Source organism: Rhinatrema bivittatum, chromosome 2 (assembly GCF_901001135.1).
Source record: "Rhinatrema bivittatum chromosome 2, aRhiBiv1.1, whole genome shotgun sequence".
Lineage (NCBI taxonomy): Eukaryota > Metazoa > Chordata > Amphibia > Gymnophiona > Rhinatrematidae > Rhinatrema > Rhinatrema bivittatum.
In genome coordinates, this window is record NC_042616.1 from 65,764,977 (window position 1) to 65,782,713 (window position 17,737).

General features: G+C 45.4%; 1 protein-coding gene across 5 annotated transcripts in view; it reads left to right on the forward strand.

Moving 5' to 3' along the window:
• The window catches only part of ALS2CL (ALS2 C-terminal like), a 297,669-nt gene that overhangs the window by 173,729 nt on the left and 106,203 nt on the right, over positions 1–17,737 (forward strand). For 4 of the 5 annotated variants that reach the window (XM_029588275.1, XM_029588272.1, XM_029588274.1 and 1 more), the window contains exons 14-16: positions 4,094–4,255; positions 10,116–10,227; positions 12,594–12,671. In XM_029588275.1, coding sequence (XP_029444135.1) covers positions 4,094–4,255; positions 10,116–10,227; positions 12,594–12,671 — 352 coding nt within the window. The remainder of the gene's footprint in view (positions 1–4,093; positions 4,256–10,115; positions 10,228–12,593; positions 12,672–17,737) is intronic. The other variant, XM_029588276.1, reaches the window with a different exon arrangement.

A 17,737-nucleotide genomic window follows, 5' to 3' on the forward strand; every position in this document is an offset into this window, starting at 1 on the left:
GGAGACCTGAAAGGACCTTCACCTATACCAACCCTCGTTCCCCGCAGGTTGAGCCCTTGAGTGCCGGGGCCAGCAGGACTTAGGCGGAGGTCTCCTGGCGAAGAGGAATCCAGTGGGCGGTCCGAGTCAAGGCTGGTGGAAGAGCAGAGAAGACGGAGTCAGTCTAGAGGTCGTGGCTGGCAGCAGAGCTGCAAGACAAGGAGATGGCCTGGAGCAGTGCGGAGCACGCCGCGACCAGCTGAAGAGAAGCAGCAGGTGAGGTGGAAACCCGGCCATGGACTCCCGCGGCCCGGGTTCACAACACAAAATTAACCATGTCATAAGGACAGCGTTTTATAAGAACAAAATAAATTGCCATGCTGGGTCAGACTAAGGGTCCATCAAGCCCAGCATCCTGTTTCCAACAGAAGCCAAATCAGGCCACAAAAACCTGGCAATTACCCAAACTTATAAACTTGGCAATTACCCAAAATTATCTTAAGATGCTTCGTCAATTGAGAGTGTTCTTACCCCCAATATTTTTTAGAATAGTGTTACAAGCCGTGGTTCTTAGTCACTTGGATTATTGTAGCACTTTATATATTGGGTTACCAGATAGGCTGTTGCGTGTGATGCAGCTAATACAAAATTTGGCTGCTTGAGTTTTGACGGGGTTTCCAAAAACAAAACATATAACCACAGTTTTAAGGGATTTACATTGGCTTCCAATAAAGTGGAGAGGTACGTTCAGGTTACTAACTATTGTTTATAAACTGTTTCACAATTTTTCTTCATGTGTGTTACAAGATCTGATAAGATCTTTTACTCCAGCATGCTCTTTGCAATCTATGAATTCATAATGGGGTAGATTTTTAAAAAATGCGCGTTCGCGCACTTTTGTTGGGGTACCAGTCGCAAACAAAAGTACGCTGGATTTTAGTAGAGACGCGCGTAGCCGCGCGTCTCTGCTAAAATCCAGGATCGGCGCGTGCAAGGCTGCCGATTTTGGGCAGCCGGCGCGCGCCGAGCCGCGCAGCCTGCCTCTGTTCCCTCCGAGGCCGCTCCGAAATCGGAGCGGCCTCGGAGGGAACTCTCTTTCGCCCTCCCCTCACCTTCCCCTCCCTTCCTCTACCTAACCCACCCCCCCCCGGCCCTATCTAAAACCCCCCCCTACCTTTGTCCAGGGATTTACGCCTCCCAGAGGGAGACGTAAATCCACGTGCGCCAGCAGGCCGCTGGCGCACCGAGACGCAACCCGGGGGCGGTCCCGGAGGGCGCGGCCACGCCCCCGGACTGCCCTGGGCCGAAACCACGCCCCCGGCCCACCCCCAAAATGCCGTGCCCCGCCCCCAAAACGCTGCGTCGATCGGCCACGCCCCCAACAAAAAACCCCGGGACTTACGCGAGTCCCGGGGCTCTGCGCGCGCTGGCAGGCCTATGGACAATAGGCGCGCCGGCGCACAAGGCCCTGCTCGCATAAATCCGGGCGGATTTACGCGAGCAGAGCTTTTAAAATCCGCTCCAATTGTAATAGATTCCACCAGTCAAGAAGTATAAGTCAACCAGAATTGGAGGGCATGTGTTTTCCGTGGTTACTTCCAGTGAGAGGAATAACTCCCACTGGAAGTGAGACAGTTACAGGACATTAAAATTTTTAGAAAGGCATTGAAAGCAGTATTTTAAAAAGTTGCTTTTGGTTGAGGCGTGTGGTACCTCTTTTATTCTTTTTATTTTTTACAATTATTAGAATTTTGAGTGTTTCTCTGATTATGTTTTATGTTGTTTGTGCATATCTGTTTTTAATTATTTTATGATTGTTACTTTGTAATCCGCACCTAACAGTTAATGGAGGTAGTGGAATAAAAGTATTTGTAAATAACAAAATACATAAAATAAAAGTACTTAGTTAACAGTAAAAGGAAAAAGCAACCAAAGGATTAGCAGATCTCTAAACCCTTCTATTATGTAGCTGCAGATGAGTAAAGTGAGGCAAGGCAGTATGAAATCAGCAAACTTAGGCCTGGATTTTCTATCGGCGCACAGCTTACTGAATTCCGTGGTAACAGGGAACAGGGGGGCGAAGCGGGGGGGGGGGGGGGGGGGCCTGCGAAAGTCGGCAGCGATCACACCACTGCGGTGTTATCCCTGCTGGCTTTCCATCCAATAGTTCCACCATGAAAGATGGTGCTATTGGGCGCGCTACTGGCAGTGATAACGGATCTTATCTTATCGCCGCCAGCGAAGTTACCAGCACGTCCACCCTGATGCCGCCCTGACTCCTCCTCTTTCAGTCCCGACTCCGCCCCAACTCGCCCCTATCAAGCTATCGCATGCGAAAAGTCCCTTTTCGCGTGTGATACCGATAGAAAATGACCCCCTTAGTGCAAATAAAATGGCTAACCGATTAAGAAAATCTTTTTTTTAAGCAGGCAAAAATTAACAATTAAATAATATAAAAGATAAGCATAAAAACTTTTACAGTTCAGTCCTTCTGTGGGAGCAGATTCACAAAAAATGACAACTTTAGCATGCAGTATATATTATATACAGTATATTGCATGACCCATTCAGATTCCATTCAAAGAATCAGATGCACTGAGAGTTTTATTATTTGAAATTCATGGGAGAAATGTGTAGTACTTAAGATTGTTCTGTCCATGCCTGCTCCAAAAGAGCAGGGGAATTGCTAGGGTTCAACTAAAGCAATGTATTTATTTCTTAACTGGATTTATTTATTTTTTTGTTGCTTTTCTATACCGATGTTCCTGTAAAATATACATATCACAATGGTTTACAATGTAACAACAACGTTTAATAAGAAATTCACCCATGGCGGGATACAATGGTGAAATGGCTATATATAATCTGGGTATATGCAGCTTAACATTGAAAAGGTGCCTAAAATATGACATGGGTGTAAAATGTGTAATCGGTCCAAGGTTGAGTTTTATCATTGGCTATGTGCCCTTTTGAAATATGCACAGTGCACCATTTTAATAGTGCCATAAGCTATTCAAAGAAAGAACATTCCATCCACAGACATGCACAGCAGGGAAAAATGGAAGGTTCAGCATAAGGTTTAAGGTTTATTTGGTTTTCTATACCGTCATATCAGTCGGGACCTTCATAACGGTTTACAAACATTTAGAAAGGAAAGTACAATAATGCTATAGGAGATATAGTAAACATTTAGCGATGATATAGGATATAGTAAATATAGGAGAAATAGTAAACATTTAGCAGGGAAAGTACAATAATGCTATAGGAGAGTACAATGATGATATAGAAAAGGAACAATAATGATATAGTAAAGTTAGGATGATAGTGATATAGTTAAGGAATGATAACAGAGTGCGTATAAGAACATGCTAATCACCCAGCCGGCAAAAACCTCCCTGAGGAAACGCGCACTATCCACAGCGGGCCCCACACTTTGGAATTCACTCCCTCCAGACCTTCGGCTTGAACCTTGCCATAATACATTCAAAAAGAAACTAAAGACTTGGTTTTTCACACAAGCATTCCCGGAGAACTAAGAGCAGGAAGATTTACAATATCAGTTTAGTCTCTGACAGTTTAGTCTTTTGACCCCCATCCCCTCTGTACATAAGTTCCTGAAGAGTTCGTTATTGAAACTTAATTAGTCATGATTGTTTTCTGTAAGCTCCTCTAAGCTCATTTATGCTCCTTTAAGCTCCTCTAAGCTCCTTTATGCTCCTTTATGTTTCTCTGTTAATTGTTACAATGTAAGCTGCCCACGAGGTGACAGTTTTACTTCCTTGCTTTAGTTGAACCCTAGCAATTCCCCTGCTCTTTTGGAGCAGGCATGGACAGAACAATCTTAAGTACTACACATTTCTCCCATGAATTTCAAATAATATGTATATTATACAGGAATATCGGTATATAAAAACTAAAAATAAATGAATAAATAAATAATATATATTAGACGAGGAGCATTGGTGATAGCAGTTAAAGTCTAAAATATTGTAGGTTAATATAAAGCATCATTAGATTTATGGAAAGAGATCTGATCAGAATTTCAGGGAGTTTGAGTTTCAGTGTTAACCAGAATTTATAGTGGAAACAATGAAAACAAATACATTTGTTCTAGGTACAGCAACGAGACAGTCTACAAAGGATACTTCAAGGACAACCTGCGTCATGGATTTGGCGTCTTGGAAACATCTGTCTCCATTAAGCACCCATTTAAATACACCGGACACTGGGATGGTGACAAGAAAATGGGATATGGTATTTGGGATGATATAGAAAGGTACTAAAGTAATACTTAAAAATGTTAAGCACATATATGCCAGGTCCTAAGAAAACAATCTGACTGGGGGAGCTGCACTTGTTAGGGAATGGGGCCTTTTGGTTTTCAAGTTTTATTGATTTAACACAGGAGCTAGAGTGGAAATAGTTGAAGTGATGCAATAGTTAGAGAACAGACCTGGGCCCCTGGAGACCCTGGTATGATTTCCCCTAATTACCCCTTAGAATGTAAATTTGAACAAATCATGTAGCCTATCTGTGCTCATACTTATGATGTAAACTGTTTGGGTCAGGAACATTGTGCATTGTAAATTATCATGTTGGTATTCATTAGGTATTATTAGTTCCAGCCCTAAGCCCACAATCATCCATGTTGTTATAAAATCTTGTTTTTTTAATATCCAGAGAATGGGTGGGGCCCCCGAGTTGATGTTTTATTTTCTATGACGCTTAGGGGTAGATTTTCAGACGAGCGCGAATAGCCTACTTTTGTTTGCGCTCCAGGCGCAAACAAAAGTACGCTGGATTTTAGTAGATACGCGCGTAGTCGCGCGTATCGGCTAAAATCCTGGATCGGCGCGCGCAAGGCTATCGATTTCGTATAGCCTGCGCGCGCCGAGCCGCGCAGCCTACCCCCGTTCCCTCCTAGGCCGCTCCGAAATCGGAGCGGCCTAGAAGGGAACTTTCCTTTGCCCTCCCCTCACCTTCCCCTCCCTTCCCCTACCTAACCCACCCGCCCGGCCCTGTCTAAACCCCCATCCTACCTTTGTCGGGGGATTTACGCCTCCCGGAGGGAGGCGTAAATCCCCGCGCGCGAGCGGGACTCCTGCGCGCCGGGCCGCGACCTGGGGGCGGGTACGGAGGGCGCGGCCACGCCCCTGGGCCATAGCCACGCCCCCGTACCCGCCCCCAAAACGCTGCCGACACGCCCCCGAAACGCCGCGACGACCGGGCCCGCCCCCCGACACGCCCCCGACACGCCCCCCTCCGAGAACCCCGGGACTTACGCGAGTCCCGGGGCTCTGCGCGCGCCGGGAGGCCTATGTAAAATAGGCTTCCCGGCGCGCAGGGCCCTGCTCGCGTAAATCCGCCCGGTTTTGGGCGGATTTACGCGAGCAGGGCTCTGAAAATCCGCCCCTTAGAGTGTTTACACATAGGGGTGGATTTTCAGAGCCCTGCTCGCGTAAATCTGCCCAAAACCGGGCGGATTTACGCGAGCAGGGCCCTGCGCGCCGGTGAGCCTATTTTACATAGGCTCACCGGCGCGCGCAGAACCCCGGGACTCGCGTAAGTCCCGGGGTTTTCGGAGTGGGCGTGTCGGGGGGCGGGGCCGGAGCGCGCGGCGTTGCGGGGGCGTGTCGGCAGCGTTTTGGGGGCGGGTACGGGGCGTGGCTACGGCCCGGGGGCGTGGCCGCGCCCTCCGTACCCGCCCCCAGGTCGCGGCCCGGCGCGCAGGAGGCCCGCTGGCGCGCGGGGATTTACGCCTCCCTCTGGGAGGCGTAAATCCCCCGACAAAGGTAGGATGGGGGTTTAGACAGGGCCGGGCGGGTGGGTTAGGTAGGGGAAGGGAGGGGAAGGTGAGGGGAGGGCAAAGGAAAGTTCCCTTCTAGGCCGCTCCGATTTCGGAGCGGCCTAGGAGGGAACGGGGGTAGGCTGCGCGGCTCGGCGCGCGCAGGCTATACGAAATCGATAGCCTTGCGCGCGCCGATCCAGGATTTTAGCCGATACGCGCGACTACGTGCGTATCTACTAAAATCCAGCGTACTTTTGTTTGCGCCTGGAGCGCAAACAAAAGTAGGCTGTTCGCGCTCGTCTGAAAATCTACCCCATAATGCATTACCTTTGTTTTGTAAACCACATTGAATGGGCTCACCACCCGTAACTTTGGAATATAAGCCTTAAGACAAATTAGATTAAATATATTATCTTTTTCTTCATGGAAGATTATACTGTTAATATCTTTGATTCAAAAGTTTTGTCTTAGATCTAAACCATACTGTGAGGTCCATTTTCAGCCATAGTCCAGCCAGCAAAGTTAGTTGGATAAACTTATCCAGCTATCTTTGTCGGTATATTCACTTCATTGGTGCATCCAAACCACTGAATATTCCCTGTTATCTTAAAGTTAGCCGGATAAGTTTATCTGGCTCACTTTAGGGCAGCTATTTGCAGTTCTAAAGTTGTCCAGCTACGTTTGTCAGATAATGCTAAAATTCAGCATTATCTTCAACATACATTATCATGCATTACTAGTGAAAAGGCCCCATTCCCTGTGCACACCCGGATCTGTCCAGACTCCTGGGTTTTGCTTTCCATCCAGCAGAGACAGAGACGTTTTGACTGACACTGCCCTATACCATGAGGTGCCACCTGCAGTCTGTCAGTATTTCTCTGTCTCCAGCAGATGGTGGAGATGGAAAACCTGCAGTCTGACTGGAAAAAAAAATGAGACTACCAAATTTTAGGAAAGAAGAAGGAAGATTCCATAGCATCCCAGAGGGTTATTAGGTCTTGGTGGGACCATCCCCTCTGGTATTAGAGGCATTTGAGCAGAGGGTCGGGGACTTCACCTGCTCTACCCTTATCAGCCAGTCAGGGTTGATACTGGGAAGCCCGGTTCACTCATGCTGAGAGAGACTGCAGCCTGTTTCTTCTGGTAAAGTTTATTTAAAATAAATAAATAAATAAAAGAACAGCAAGGAAAGGAGAGCACAAGTGGTGCATTAAAAGGCTGGGCCCTCGAGAGGGTCCCGTTTCGGCTGCAGGAGAGAGAGTTTCTTTTCTTTCTGGGTACCCCATCACTGTTTTTTCTCCCACTTGTTCGCCCCCGCTGGCTCTGATGCCATGTGGCTCGGCCTGTATGGCCTTTGGTGATGCACATGCTCGGCTCTCTCGCAGTGGAGTTTGCACTAGGTGCCTCCCCGGTGGGGAGGGCACATCGGGGAGTGCTTCGGGGGCTCAGCGTTCATCGTGCTGGGAGCCTGGGAGGCCCATTGTGGCGTGGCAGCCCTTGGAAGACTCATTCCCGCTTGGTGTGGGAACGGATGCCGTTTTGCGGACCTTCGTGTCTCCTGCGCTGGCTGCAGAGGGGGATTCTTCTCCCCCCTTTTCCCCACAGGCTGGGGGGTCAATTCGCGGGAGGGCTGGATGATTTTTCAGAAGAGGAGCCCAGAGAGGGCTTAGACTCATCTTCCTCCTTCTCCTCCGACTTTGTTCTCCTCCTGAATAAGACCTTTAAGGCCAGAAAATCTGTGAAACGGCATGGAGAGAAGGGATTCCCCCAGGTTGCTTAAGAAGCCTAGAGCCCCGGGGAAGGAGGGGGCTTCGGCTTCCAAGATGCCCAGGGCCTCAGAGCTCTGGGGGGCCATGAGATCTAGGAGTGTTCTGAGTCCCTCAGGACCCCAGACTGAAGCGGATTCCTCCTTCACTGCTCCAGCTCCAGAGGACTCTCTTTGCAAGGATCCTCAAGGAGTGGACCTGGATGAGGTGGTTCAGGACCCTGAGCAGGTGCTGGCGCAGTGTCTGATTGGTGAAGGGGATGACCCCAAGGTGGTCCATCTGTTCCACAAGGAGGAGCTGGTCCCTCTTATTCCTGCAGTTCTGGAGGAGGGTATTGAGGCTCCGCAGGAGAGCTCTCAATTGGGAGCTGTTGATCCTGTCATGCTGGGCCTCTGGGGTCCGACTAAGTCCTTCCCTATTCATATGTCTGTGAGTGCCCTGTTGTTCAGAGAATGGGATACACTGGACACAGGGCTGAAAGTCAGTCGGGCGATGGATAAGTTGTACCCACATCGAGAAGAGGCGCTTGACCTTCTCAGGGTCCCTAAGGTAGATGCTGCGGTGTCAGTGGTTACTAAGAAGACTACTATTCCAGTGAATGGTGCTGCAGTGCTGAAGGACCTTCAGGATAGGAAGCTCAAACTTCATCTCAAGAAGATATTTGAAGTTTCTGCTCTGGGAGCTAGGGCAGTTTTATGTTAAGAGCAGGCCTCTGCTGGGTGCAGAAATTACAATCGGACAAGTCCTTGTTGGATTCGGAGTCTCTTCAGGGAGAATGTCTGGGAGCCATGGTGCTATGAGAGAGAGGGGAGATGTATGTGATTGAGCCTGTTTGTAAGTGAGATAGAACATGTGTGTGATTGGGAACTTGTCTGTAAGTGAAATAGAGAGAGCCTGTGTGTGATTGAAAGCCTGTGTGTAAGTAAGAGAGAGCGAGAGTTTTGTGTAATTGAGAGAAACTGATCAGAGAGGTGACATGTATATGTGTGAGAAAGACGGATCAGGGAGATGACTGGTATGTGTGTGCTTGTGTGTGTGTGTGTGTGTGTGTGTGTGCGTGTGTGTGAGAGAGAGACTGGTTGGGGAGATGATTGGTGTGTGAGAGACAGATACTGGTCCTGAAGGTGTGACTAGTGTGTGTGTGTGTGTGTGTGTGTGAGAGAGAGAGAAGAGACTGGTTATGGTCCCTAAGGAAGAGGACAGTGAAGACAGCTTCAGCAGCTACTGGTGTGGCCTGCAAGGGAAAGGAGTAGGAGAACTGCTGGAGAGGGTAAGTAAAGGTGGCTTTTTAAGTTAATTTTTCTTGATTAATTGCCATTTTAATTATTGGGTAGTATGTAATGTGTCTGCTGTTTTGAAATATTTTATTGGTGTTTGAAGAATGTTTAATAATTTTTAAGAGTTTTTAATTGTTGGATGATGTTCTGTTCATCAGCTGTTTTGAAACATTTTTTCATATAGTTTTAAAATTATTTCTGTGTAGGAATCTATAACAGCTTGGCTTTTTCTGTTTCCCTAATTGGAAGTGTATTGGTGTTTAGGGCCTCGTTTAATATTTGTAGTGCTGCCTTTTTATAGGTAGGGTTGTTCCATGTGAGTGCATGCCATAATGCAGGTGTAACTTTGAGTGGATTAGTTTGTGTGCATTATTGCAGATCCTGGGACTTTGTTAGGTGCTATATTTCTGTTTCCATTTCTCCAGGTTTGCTCTGCATGCAGAGTGGCTTTTTTGGGGTTTTCATTCCAGTTTGTCTTCATATTTGTCATTTGTGTTATTTCTGTACTTGGTGAAGGTCGATCTTGTGTGTATGACTGAGGTGAGGTAAATCGCGTGTATTTGTTGTGGTTTCTCAATAGGACTTGCATTGGTGGTGAACTGCTGTCTTTTTAAAAGTAGGGCTATTGCGCCTGGTAGTAGAGGGAGTTTGTGTTGCTGTTATTGAGCTAACACCAGAATACCTTTTTTGTATCGTCAGTTCTGCTTTGTACCCATTACAGAGGGTCGGGGGTGGGGGTAGGGTTAACCCCATGACGATCATGTGTTCAGTGTGTCTCGCATGTGAGGACCATCTATCAAGTGTGTCCTGACAGAAAAAAGGTTGAGAACCACTGCATTAGACAGCTTGACCTTCTTTGGTGACCTGTACTTGCATTTAGTTGTCTAGCTGCACTTTCCTCAGAAAGCAAACTGAGTGCTATGTTTACTGTGTGTCCGACAGTGTGTCAGTTGCTCAGTTCTGGTACCTGGACCACAAGACAGCCTGCAAAGGCGAGAGAGGTAAAGGGTCAAAGATATTACTTAAGTATGATTGGCAGGACGATGTGGAGAAGAGGAAACAGGTAAACTGAGGTACAGAGAGATAAAGTAAGCTCACCCATACTCACACAGAGATTCGTGGTAGAGACTTCAACCCAAGACCCCAAGATTTATCCTGATTGTAGTTAATGCTCTAATCATGCATGTGCCTCCCTTTCCAAAGATTTGAGGGGAATTCACACAGTATAAGTTGCTGCTGAAACTATAACTAAAACCTATTAATCCTTAAAAAATGAAATGGATTTGATCTTGTCTTGTGTTCCAGTGGGCAGAGGTACATTGGGATGTGGCAGAATGACCAGAGGCATGGCACAGGCATTGTGGTTACTCAGTCTGGTGTCTGCTACCAAGGCACATTTCTTATGGATAAGATGGCTGTGAGTAACAATTCATTTTTAAAGAATACTTTACTGTAACGCACTTAAAAGTTAGTGTTAGCTAAGAGGCTGGGAAGCAAGCCTCTTTTTTTTTTATTTTTTAATACAGTGCATGGATTATATAGGCAGTAATAAATCCTGCAGAATGGACAGCAGGCAGCAGGCCTAGAATGGAAGTCAGCACTCATGGTACAGTTTTCCTTGGAATAGAAATAATATGCTGTAACTTCAATGGCTTGAAGCTAAAACTGAACATCATCATTGGAAATCCTAAATTTTGACGGGCGTGTTTGGTGACTTGACTGTCTGTAATCAGCACTTCCAGTCTCCTGCGAATCTGCGGTCACAGCAACTGCTACAGAGTTTAGCTCAGGCTGCCATGTCAGTGTTAGTCCATGGGCTAAAGTCACCACGGGCATCATTGGGTTCACTGGAAATAAAAGGCACTGGCACGGGGAGGGAGGCGACTGTGGCTAGCCAGAGTGAGCTAGGGAGGTGAGAAACCAAGAAGGAGGAAAAACTGTGAGGAGTGAGGGAAGGGAGGAGAGAGAAGATTGGAAGGAAGGAAACACCGGATGAGAAGGACAGAAGAATAGGGAGGAAGAGAGGAATGAAAGGAGAAGAGGGAGAAATCAGTTGCAGACAGGAGGGTAGGGAGAGAGGAAACAGGGAATATGGGGAGAGAGAAGGAAGCTTGAGAGACAGTGAAGGGAGCAAAGACTGTGGTGGGAACAAAGAGGCAAGATGGATGATAGACTGGGGTGGGGAGGCAGGGCAGATGCCTGGACAAAAGTTAAAAAGGGACTTTTTTTTTTTTAAGGCAACTTTTTTTAATGTAAAGTTTTGGGTATTTTTTTTTTAGTAAAAATTGACTTTTTGTGCCTAGTGAGTGATACAGATTATATGCAAATTGGTGCTGATGTGCCGCAGCATCAAGACCGAATCTTGAAAACTGTGCTGGTCAATATATACAGTATGTCTGGCTGACAGCTGGCGTTAAGAATCTTGGAAAGCAGGATGAACAGGAGTGATCGGTGTGAACAGGGATTCTTTATTGGTGTGGGCCAACACCAATAAAGAATCCCAGTTCATACCGATCACTCCTGTTCATCCTGCTTTTCAGCATAATTGATCGGCTTCCGATTTGTTTTCTGGGTCCTACCCTGTTAAGAATCTTGGCAAAGGGTATGAACTCAGAATAAGACCTGTTGATGATGTTTATTAGTCGGCTCCAGCCTTTGACTGATTATTAGAGAAACTATGTCAATTAGATAGTTTGGTTATTTTGCATGTAATTTACATGCCAGTTACACAACAGTACAGGCATTGAGATCGGCTGTAAATATAAAGATCTAAGTTTTTATTAAAGCATTCATCGGACTTAAAAAAGCAAATCAGGCTTTGGAAGATTCAATTCGTTTGCAACCAGCTGCCCGGTAATAATGCATAAACATTGTCTTCATTCTGCAGTATTTACCAAAGTAGGCGGTCATGAGCTGCAGTATTTTTCAAGCAAGCTTGATTTCACTAATCCCTTACTCTGCCTATAAGAGGAAAGTTATATAGAACTAGGAGATGCACAGTATAGGACTCTGAAGATTACTCTCTGTGCAATGCCACAATAAACCAGCAGCATGCTGCAGACTGATGGATGTCATCATTTGTATGCCATGATGACATGTATTCTGCTTTTACAGTTATTCATTTTCATTGTATTGCCATTTTTGAAAGTGTGTCTTTATTCTGTCCTACTTCTGTGTGATTTGATATTTTTTATATTCTTATTAATTGCCTGTACACTATAGTTTTGGGGACAACAGGCAAACTTATTGAAAAAGGTTATTCATGCACTTTAATTCATACCTGCTAATTGGGCACTTGCCACCCCATACTGGGCCTTATTCGATGAAAAATTATATTCATAGGCACAGTATGGGGAAAGATATTTGATTTTCAAGCAATGGAATGGTGTGAACTGGCCAATCCGAGCTGGCAGGTTCCTGTTTTTGAGGGATGAAGAGATATAGATGGTAGATAGCACTACATGTTGGTTCACGTAGCCTCACTGAGAAACAGCAAAATATGCCCCATACAATTTAAATTGTATTTATTGTTTCTTTTTTTATTTGTAAATCGCTTAGAGTTTTTAGGACTTTGGGCAGCAGATAAATTTAAAAATTAAAGAAATACATTTCCAGATCATAACTGTCACAAGAATTAGTTACAAAATCAATTGGTACAGAAATGCCATAAGAAAATAATGGACGGGATGTTTAAGATACTGTGTAATTATGTAAACAAATGCAAAGGTTTGGTGGAAGCCAGTGTTTTATATGAACTACTGCTGTGTACTCTTGAACGGTTAGGGCACAGGAATTCTCATCTCTGAAGATGATTCTGTCTTTGAAGGCAAGTTCACAGAACAGCTGAAAATGGATGGAAAGGTAAGCCAAACTTTCTTTTCTCTCACCGCTAGTATTTCTTTCCTGCTCATTACATTCTAGAACAGTGGTTCTCAAACTGGGGGGGGGGGGGGACCAAGGACCTCTAGAGGTCTGTGAGGTCATTACAGGGGGTCTGCTAGCGCAGATTGACCTCATCTCTGAGGAGCTGTGCTCTAAGGCTCCTGCTGCCTAATCCCACTGCCTGACCCCGTGATGAGGAGAGGAAGACACCAGCCTCGGGAAGCCCAAACTGGCATGGAAAGGAGGTGGGGAAGAGTACGGTTGATTGCCACCACGAGGAGTCTGTAGCCGTGCCAGGAGGAGGAGGGGGTGGCACGAGCACCTTCAGCAGCTGCTTCTCCACACGACCACAGGCAGCAGCAAGCAGAGTGATGGCCCCCGAGGAGCACTTCTGGCCACTGCTCCATGCGCTGTGGCTGTCCTGCTGGCCCGACAGTGAGAGGAAAAAAAAAAAAAAGCTGTCTTGAGCGAGTATTATGGCCATGGTAGGGGTTGGAGGGAAAGAGGGCAGGAGGGAAGGGGCCAGAGTGGGAACAGCACTCAGAAGGCGGCAGATAAGGGGTCCCAGGGAGGAAAGGGCAAGAAGGAGAGCATGAGAGTGCAAGCACTTGGAAAGGGCAGCAGGGGGTGCTATAAAACTGCTTGGCATCTTACAGGGGCGCCTTAAGTACGCCGCTGCAATCTATTGTTTATTGAGATGTTTGTATTTATATGGGTGCCTTGAAAATGCTGCTACAAACTATTCTTGGGCAGAGATAGTCTTATTCTTATCTCATTAGCTCTGTGCTGCTTTCACTGAGATGTTGTATTCTTAGTCCTGTTGACTTAGTTCACGTTTAATCCGGTTCTTCATTTTACCTACTTTAGTACTTTTGTTGATGGATATCAAGTTTAGTCCTTCAGACTAGACCTGTTAAATCTCTTTCAAACTGTAGGTTACCTTTCAAATAAGTTGCACCCCGCCTTGGGTGAATTTTTTATTCAAAATGTGGGTAATAGATCCAAATAAATAAATAAATAAATTGAAGAAAACTTGGGACGGGGCCTAGGGAGAGAGAAAGAGAGCGAAGACCAGGGATGGGCTGCAAGGAAAGAGAACAGGAGGCACTCAGGAAGGGGCCATGAAGGAAGGGCAGGAGGGAGGAAGGGGGGGAGACCAGGGAAGGGGATACAGTAGGGAGAGGACAGAAGGGAAGACATTAGTGAAGGGATCATGGGTGGGGTGAAGCAGGGCAGGAGACAAGACACTTAGGGGAGGGGGCAGGAGGAACAGAAGCACTCAGGATGGGGGTCACAGGAGGAAGACAGGAGGAACAGAGACAGAGAAGGGGCTGCAGGGAGGAAGGAGCAAAAGGGAGATCACTGGGGGGGGAGGAGGTCCATAGAAGGGCAGGAGGGAAGGGGTCATGTTAGAGGTGGGAAGTAGCACTCCTGAAGGAGCCATATGGGGAGGGCAGGAGAGAGAGAGCACAGTTTATATCAGGAACCATTCCTTATTTAATATTAAGTTTTAGGCATTAAAAATAATTCTGAAGTACATGTTATTTATTACATTGTTCAGCTTTCCATATGGAACTTAAAAGCATGTAAAACTTAAAGAGACAAGTGGGGGGTCTGCAAACCTTTTTGGAGGTTGAAAAGGAGTCCATGCTCCCTGAAGGGTTGGGAACCCCTGATCTAGAACAACTTAGCAGTCTGTTCAGGTGAACATTTTTTCTATACTTGCAGAATAAGAAACCTTTTAGCGAATAGTGCGGATCAGGAGTAAGGAGTTTCCAGTCCTCAAAGGGCACACATCAGTCAGGATTTTCAGGCTATCGCTAATGAATATGAGATTGCATACAGTTGAGCCAGAGTGAATGCAAATCTGTTTTAGGGATCTTAATCCATTAGGGATGTAACTCCCTGTTGGGACACATAAAATGACAGTGTCTGATGCCTTTTGTTGAGCACCAGTCTCTTATGTGGATTCAAAAGCAAAAATGGTCAAACAGATAGTATAGGACTGTAAGTATAATGCAGCACCAAACCTCTTTCACCTCTGTGACCCCACTGACTGTTCCCCAAATTCTTATTAGTGGCTTCTGTTGAACCCTCACCGTAGAAAAAGAGGGTCTAACTCCAACGGGTATCCTCAGATAAAACCTTTTGATTTTACCAATTTGCCGATACCAGCGGTCAGAGCATTACTCATAAAACTCGTAAAAGTATTCAATTTCTTGAGGAGTAAGAGTAGCCTAGTGGTTATAGCATGCTAAAAACCAGAGAAACCAGGGTTTATAATCCTACTGGTGCTCCCTGTGACCTTGGGAAGTCACTTTACCCTCCATTGTATCAAAGTGAATTTTAAATGTAGAAAGTGAATTTTAAAAGTCTAGCGTACACACAAGTCAGACTTAATTGTGCCAACCAAACTGTAAGTTAAAAAACAGCCATCCCTGAGGGGTTCAAAGGGTCTGGGTTAACTGGAGGGAATGCAAACTATTAAACCAGCGGGGGTTTGGAGGATCTAGCACAACACTGAGGGAACTGGTGAAACTGGTCATGGATTAGACATGGGCCTGTTATAAAATTCCGCAACTTACATGACAGAAACCCAATATATGGTAGCTGGGCATGCATAAACTTAATATTGGAGGCACATGAGCAGGCTGTTTTATAGCACGCACGCAATTTATAAAGTCACCACGTCCTGGGAGTGTTTTAATGTATATGCGTAAATGTATGCCTATGCGCCCCCTTTGAAAGTTATCATCCTTGATTGTAAGCCCTTTAGGGATAGGAAAATACCTATAGCGCTTGAAGTGTGAAATAGCAGAATATAATTTTTTTTAAAATTGCCGGTTTCGGTTGCCGGTTTCGGTTGCCGGTTTCGGTTGCCAGTTTCGGTTGCCGGTTGCCGGTTGCCGGTTTCGGCCGGTTTCGGCCGGTTTCGGCAACATTAGTAAAAACAACAACAACAACAACAAAGGCACTTCTTTCAAGATCCCTGCCAAAATAATATCATCTCATTTCTTGTTTCCCTGTTCTACACAGGGACTAGACCTTAGTCTATCCTTTTCAAAAGAGATAGCATTCAGTGCTCACAAATCCTCTTCCATCTAGTCACAGGAAGGAATCCCATGTACTTGACCCATGATTCCTCCCAGGTGGCTCAGTAGCACCTCTGCATCTTCTAGAGTCAAGGGCCTGAGGAACACAGGCCAGTGCTGCTGGAATGGAGGCAGACTCCCCAAACCTGGCTTCACAGTGACTTCCAGGCAAAGAAGGCACATTCCCTCTCTAATCATCACCTTGTGTTGTACCCACACACTGCCACAATCCCTCAACCCTAAAAATAGAGGCCAAATGCCTTCCCCTCAGAATTTCTCCAAGCGCCCATTTCTAATGACATGTACTTGTTTTAGTGCTTCATTCAGAGATATCCTGAAAACCCAGCTGATGTATGGCCCTCAAGGACTGGAGTTTCCTCCGGACCTCAGTGTACATTGTTACAAAAACATTATTGAATGGAATATCTTCAATAGTTTCTGTCTGATGCCCTTGTGTATATCTCTGAAAAGATTTAACTTACAAGTATAGTACATGGGTTAAGAGCATTTACTTTCCTTGGTAACATTTTTAGGAGGGGGTTCTAACACCATCACCGGTTTCATACAAGGCCAGAGGGCGCGTTACAAGTCGCGCTTCGTGACAGAGAAATGGCAATGGCAAAGATTTTTTTGCATGAGGATTGATTGAAGCTCAAGGCAGAGACAGGGCCTTGCAGAGTGGGAGGCCAATAGTGGAGCCGATGAAGGAAGCAGGACATATACAGACAATGTTCAAATCTCCCTGATGGCCATCTCAGGAACTTACCTCCAGCCCCATCCTGCCTCACACTCAGCCGATTCAGCCACGCCCAATGTTTTCATCTCAGCTCCCAGGTCTTCTTCTTTAGGTCCTCAATTTATACAAAGAAATAGGAATACAAAGTTTAGTATGCACGGTTGCTGCTACCATGATCTCCATACTGGTATATTGCTAAGTTTCCAACTGAAGTCTTCATTTAGTAGCATGGCACTGTGCACTTCCTTAATGGTCCTAGAAGTGGTATCCTAACTATCCTTCCACCAGGCCTGAAAGTACACCAGAACAGGGACAATCCATGAACTACTATGGTATCAGTTTTCATGAGGGAGCTAGCAGGCCAGTCCAGCTAGTTGAAATTCCCCTTTCAGATTAAGGATTATTTAAAAGGGATAACTCTGAGACTATAGGGAGCACACAGCTTTGGTGAATAACTGGAACTGTATGTTATGGCCATCTCTCTCCCTTCTGGAAAAAGAATAGTGGTTTACTGAGTTAAAGGGGCCACCATTAAATCTATTACATGTCCCTGAGAAAGTCCTTTCTCGAAATTGGACCTTTAGTGTACTAGTTACTATTGGTTAAAGTTCTCCCTTGTTATCCTTACCTAAGATTTTACTCTCTCAGTATATAAATTTAGCATACTGTCATAGCAATTTTCAAAAGCCATTTACCCAAATAAGTCTACTTTACATGGATGAAACCTATGGACAATTCAATGGCATTATATTGTAGCAATTTTCAAAAGCACACTTAGATGGTAAAACCCAATTTTAAGTGTGTAAATGCTTTTTTAAAATTAGGCCCATAGTGAAAGAGAGAGATCTGTATTTTTAAATTGTGAAAAAAAGATATATAGTTTAGAGACGTGCATTAGTTTTTGCCGAATTGGACAATTTCAACTAAAATGTTAGCGTGCACTAACCCGAAAAACGACTTTTCCCAAAATAAAAAGACCCGAACCGCGGGAAAACAGAATTTCCCGCTGCGGGCCAAAAACGAAGGACGATATGAAAATCAAAAACGATTCACATCTCTACATATTTATACATAAGAACATTTATTTATTTATTTATTTAAAAACTTTTCTATACCATCGCTAAGTTATATACCATCGCAACAGTTTACAAATAGGCACATAGACTAAGGTATGTAATGGAGGTTATCGTACATTCTAACAGATGCCAATAAAGTTT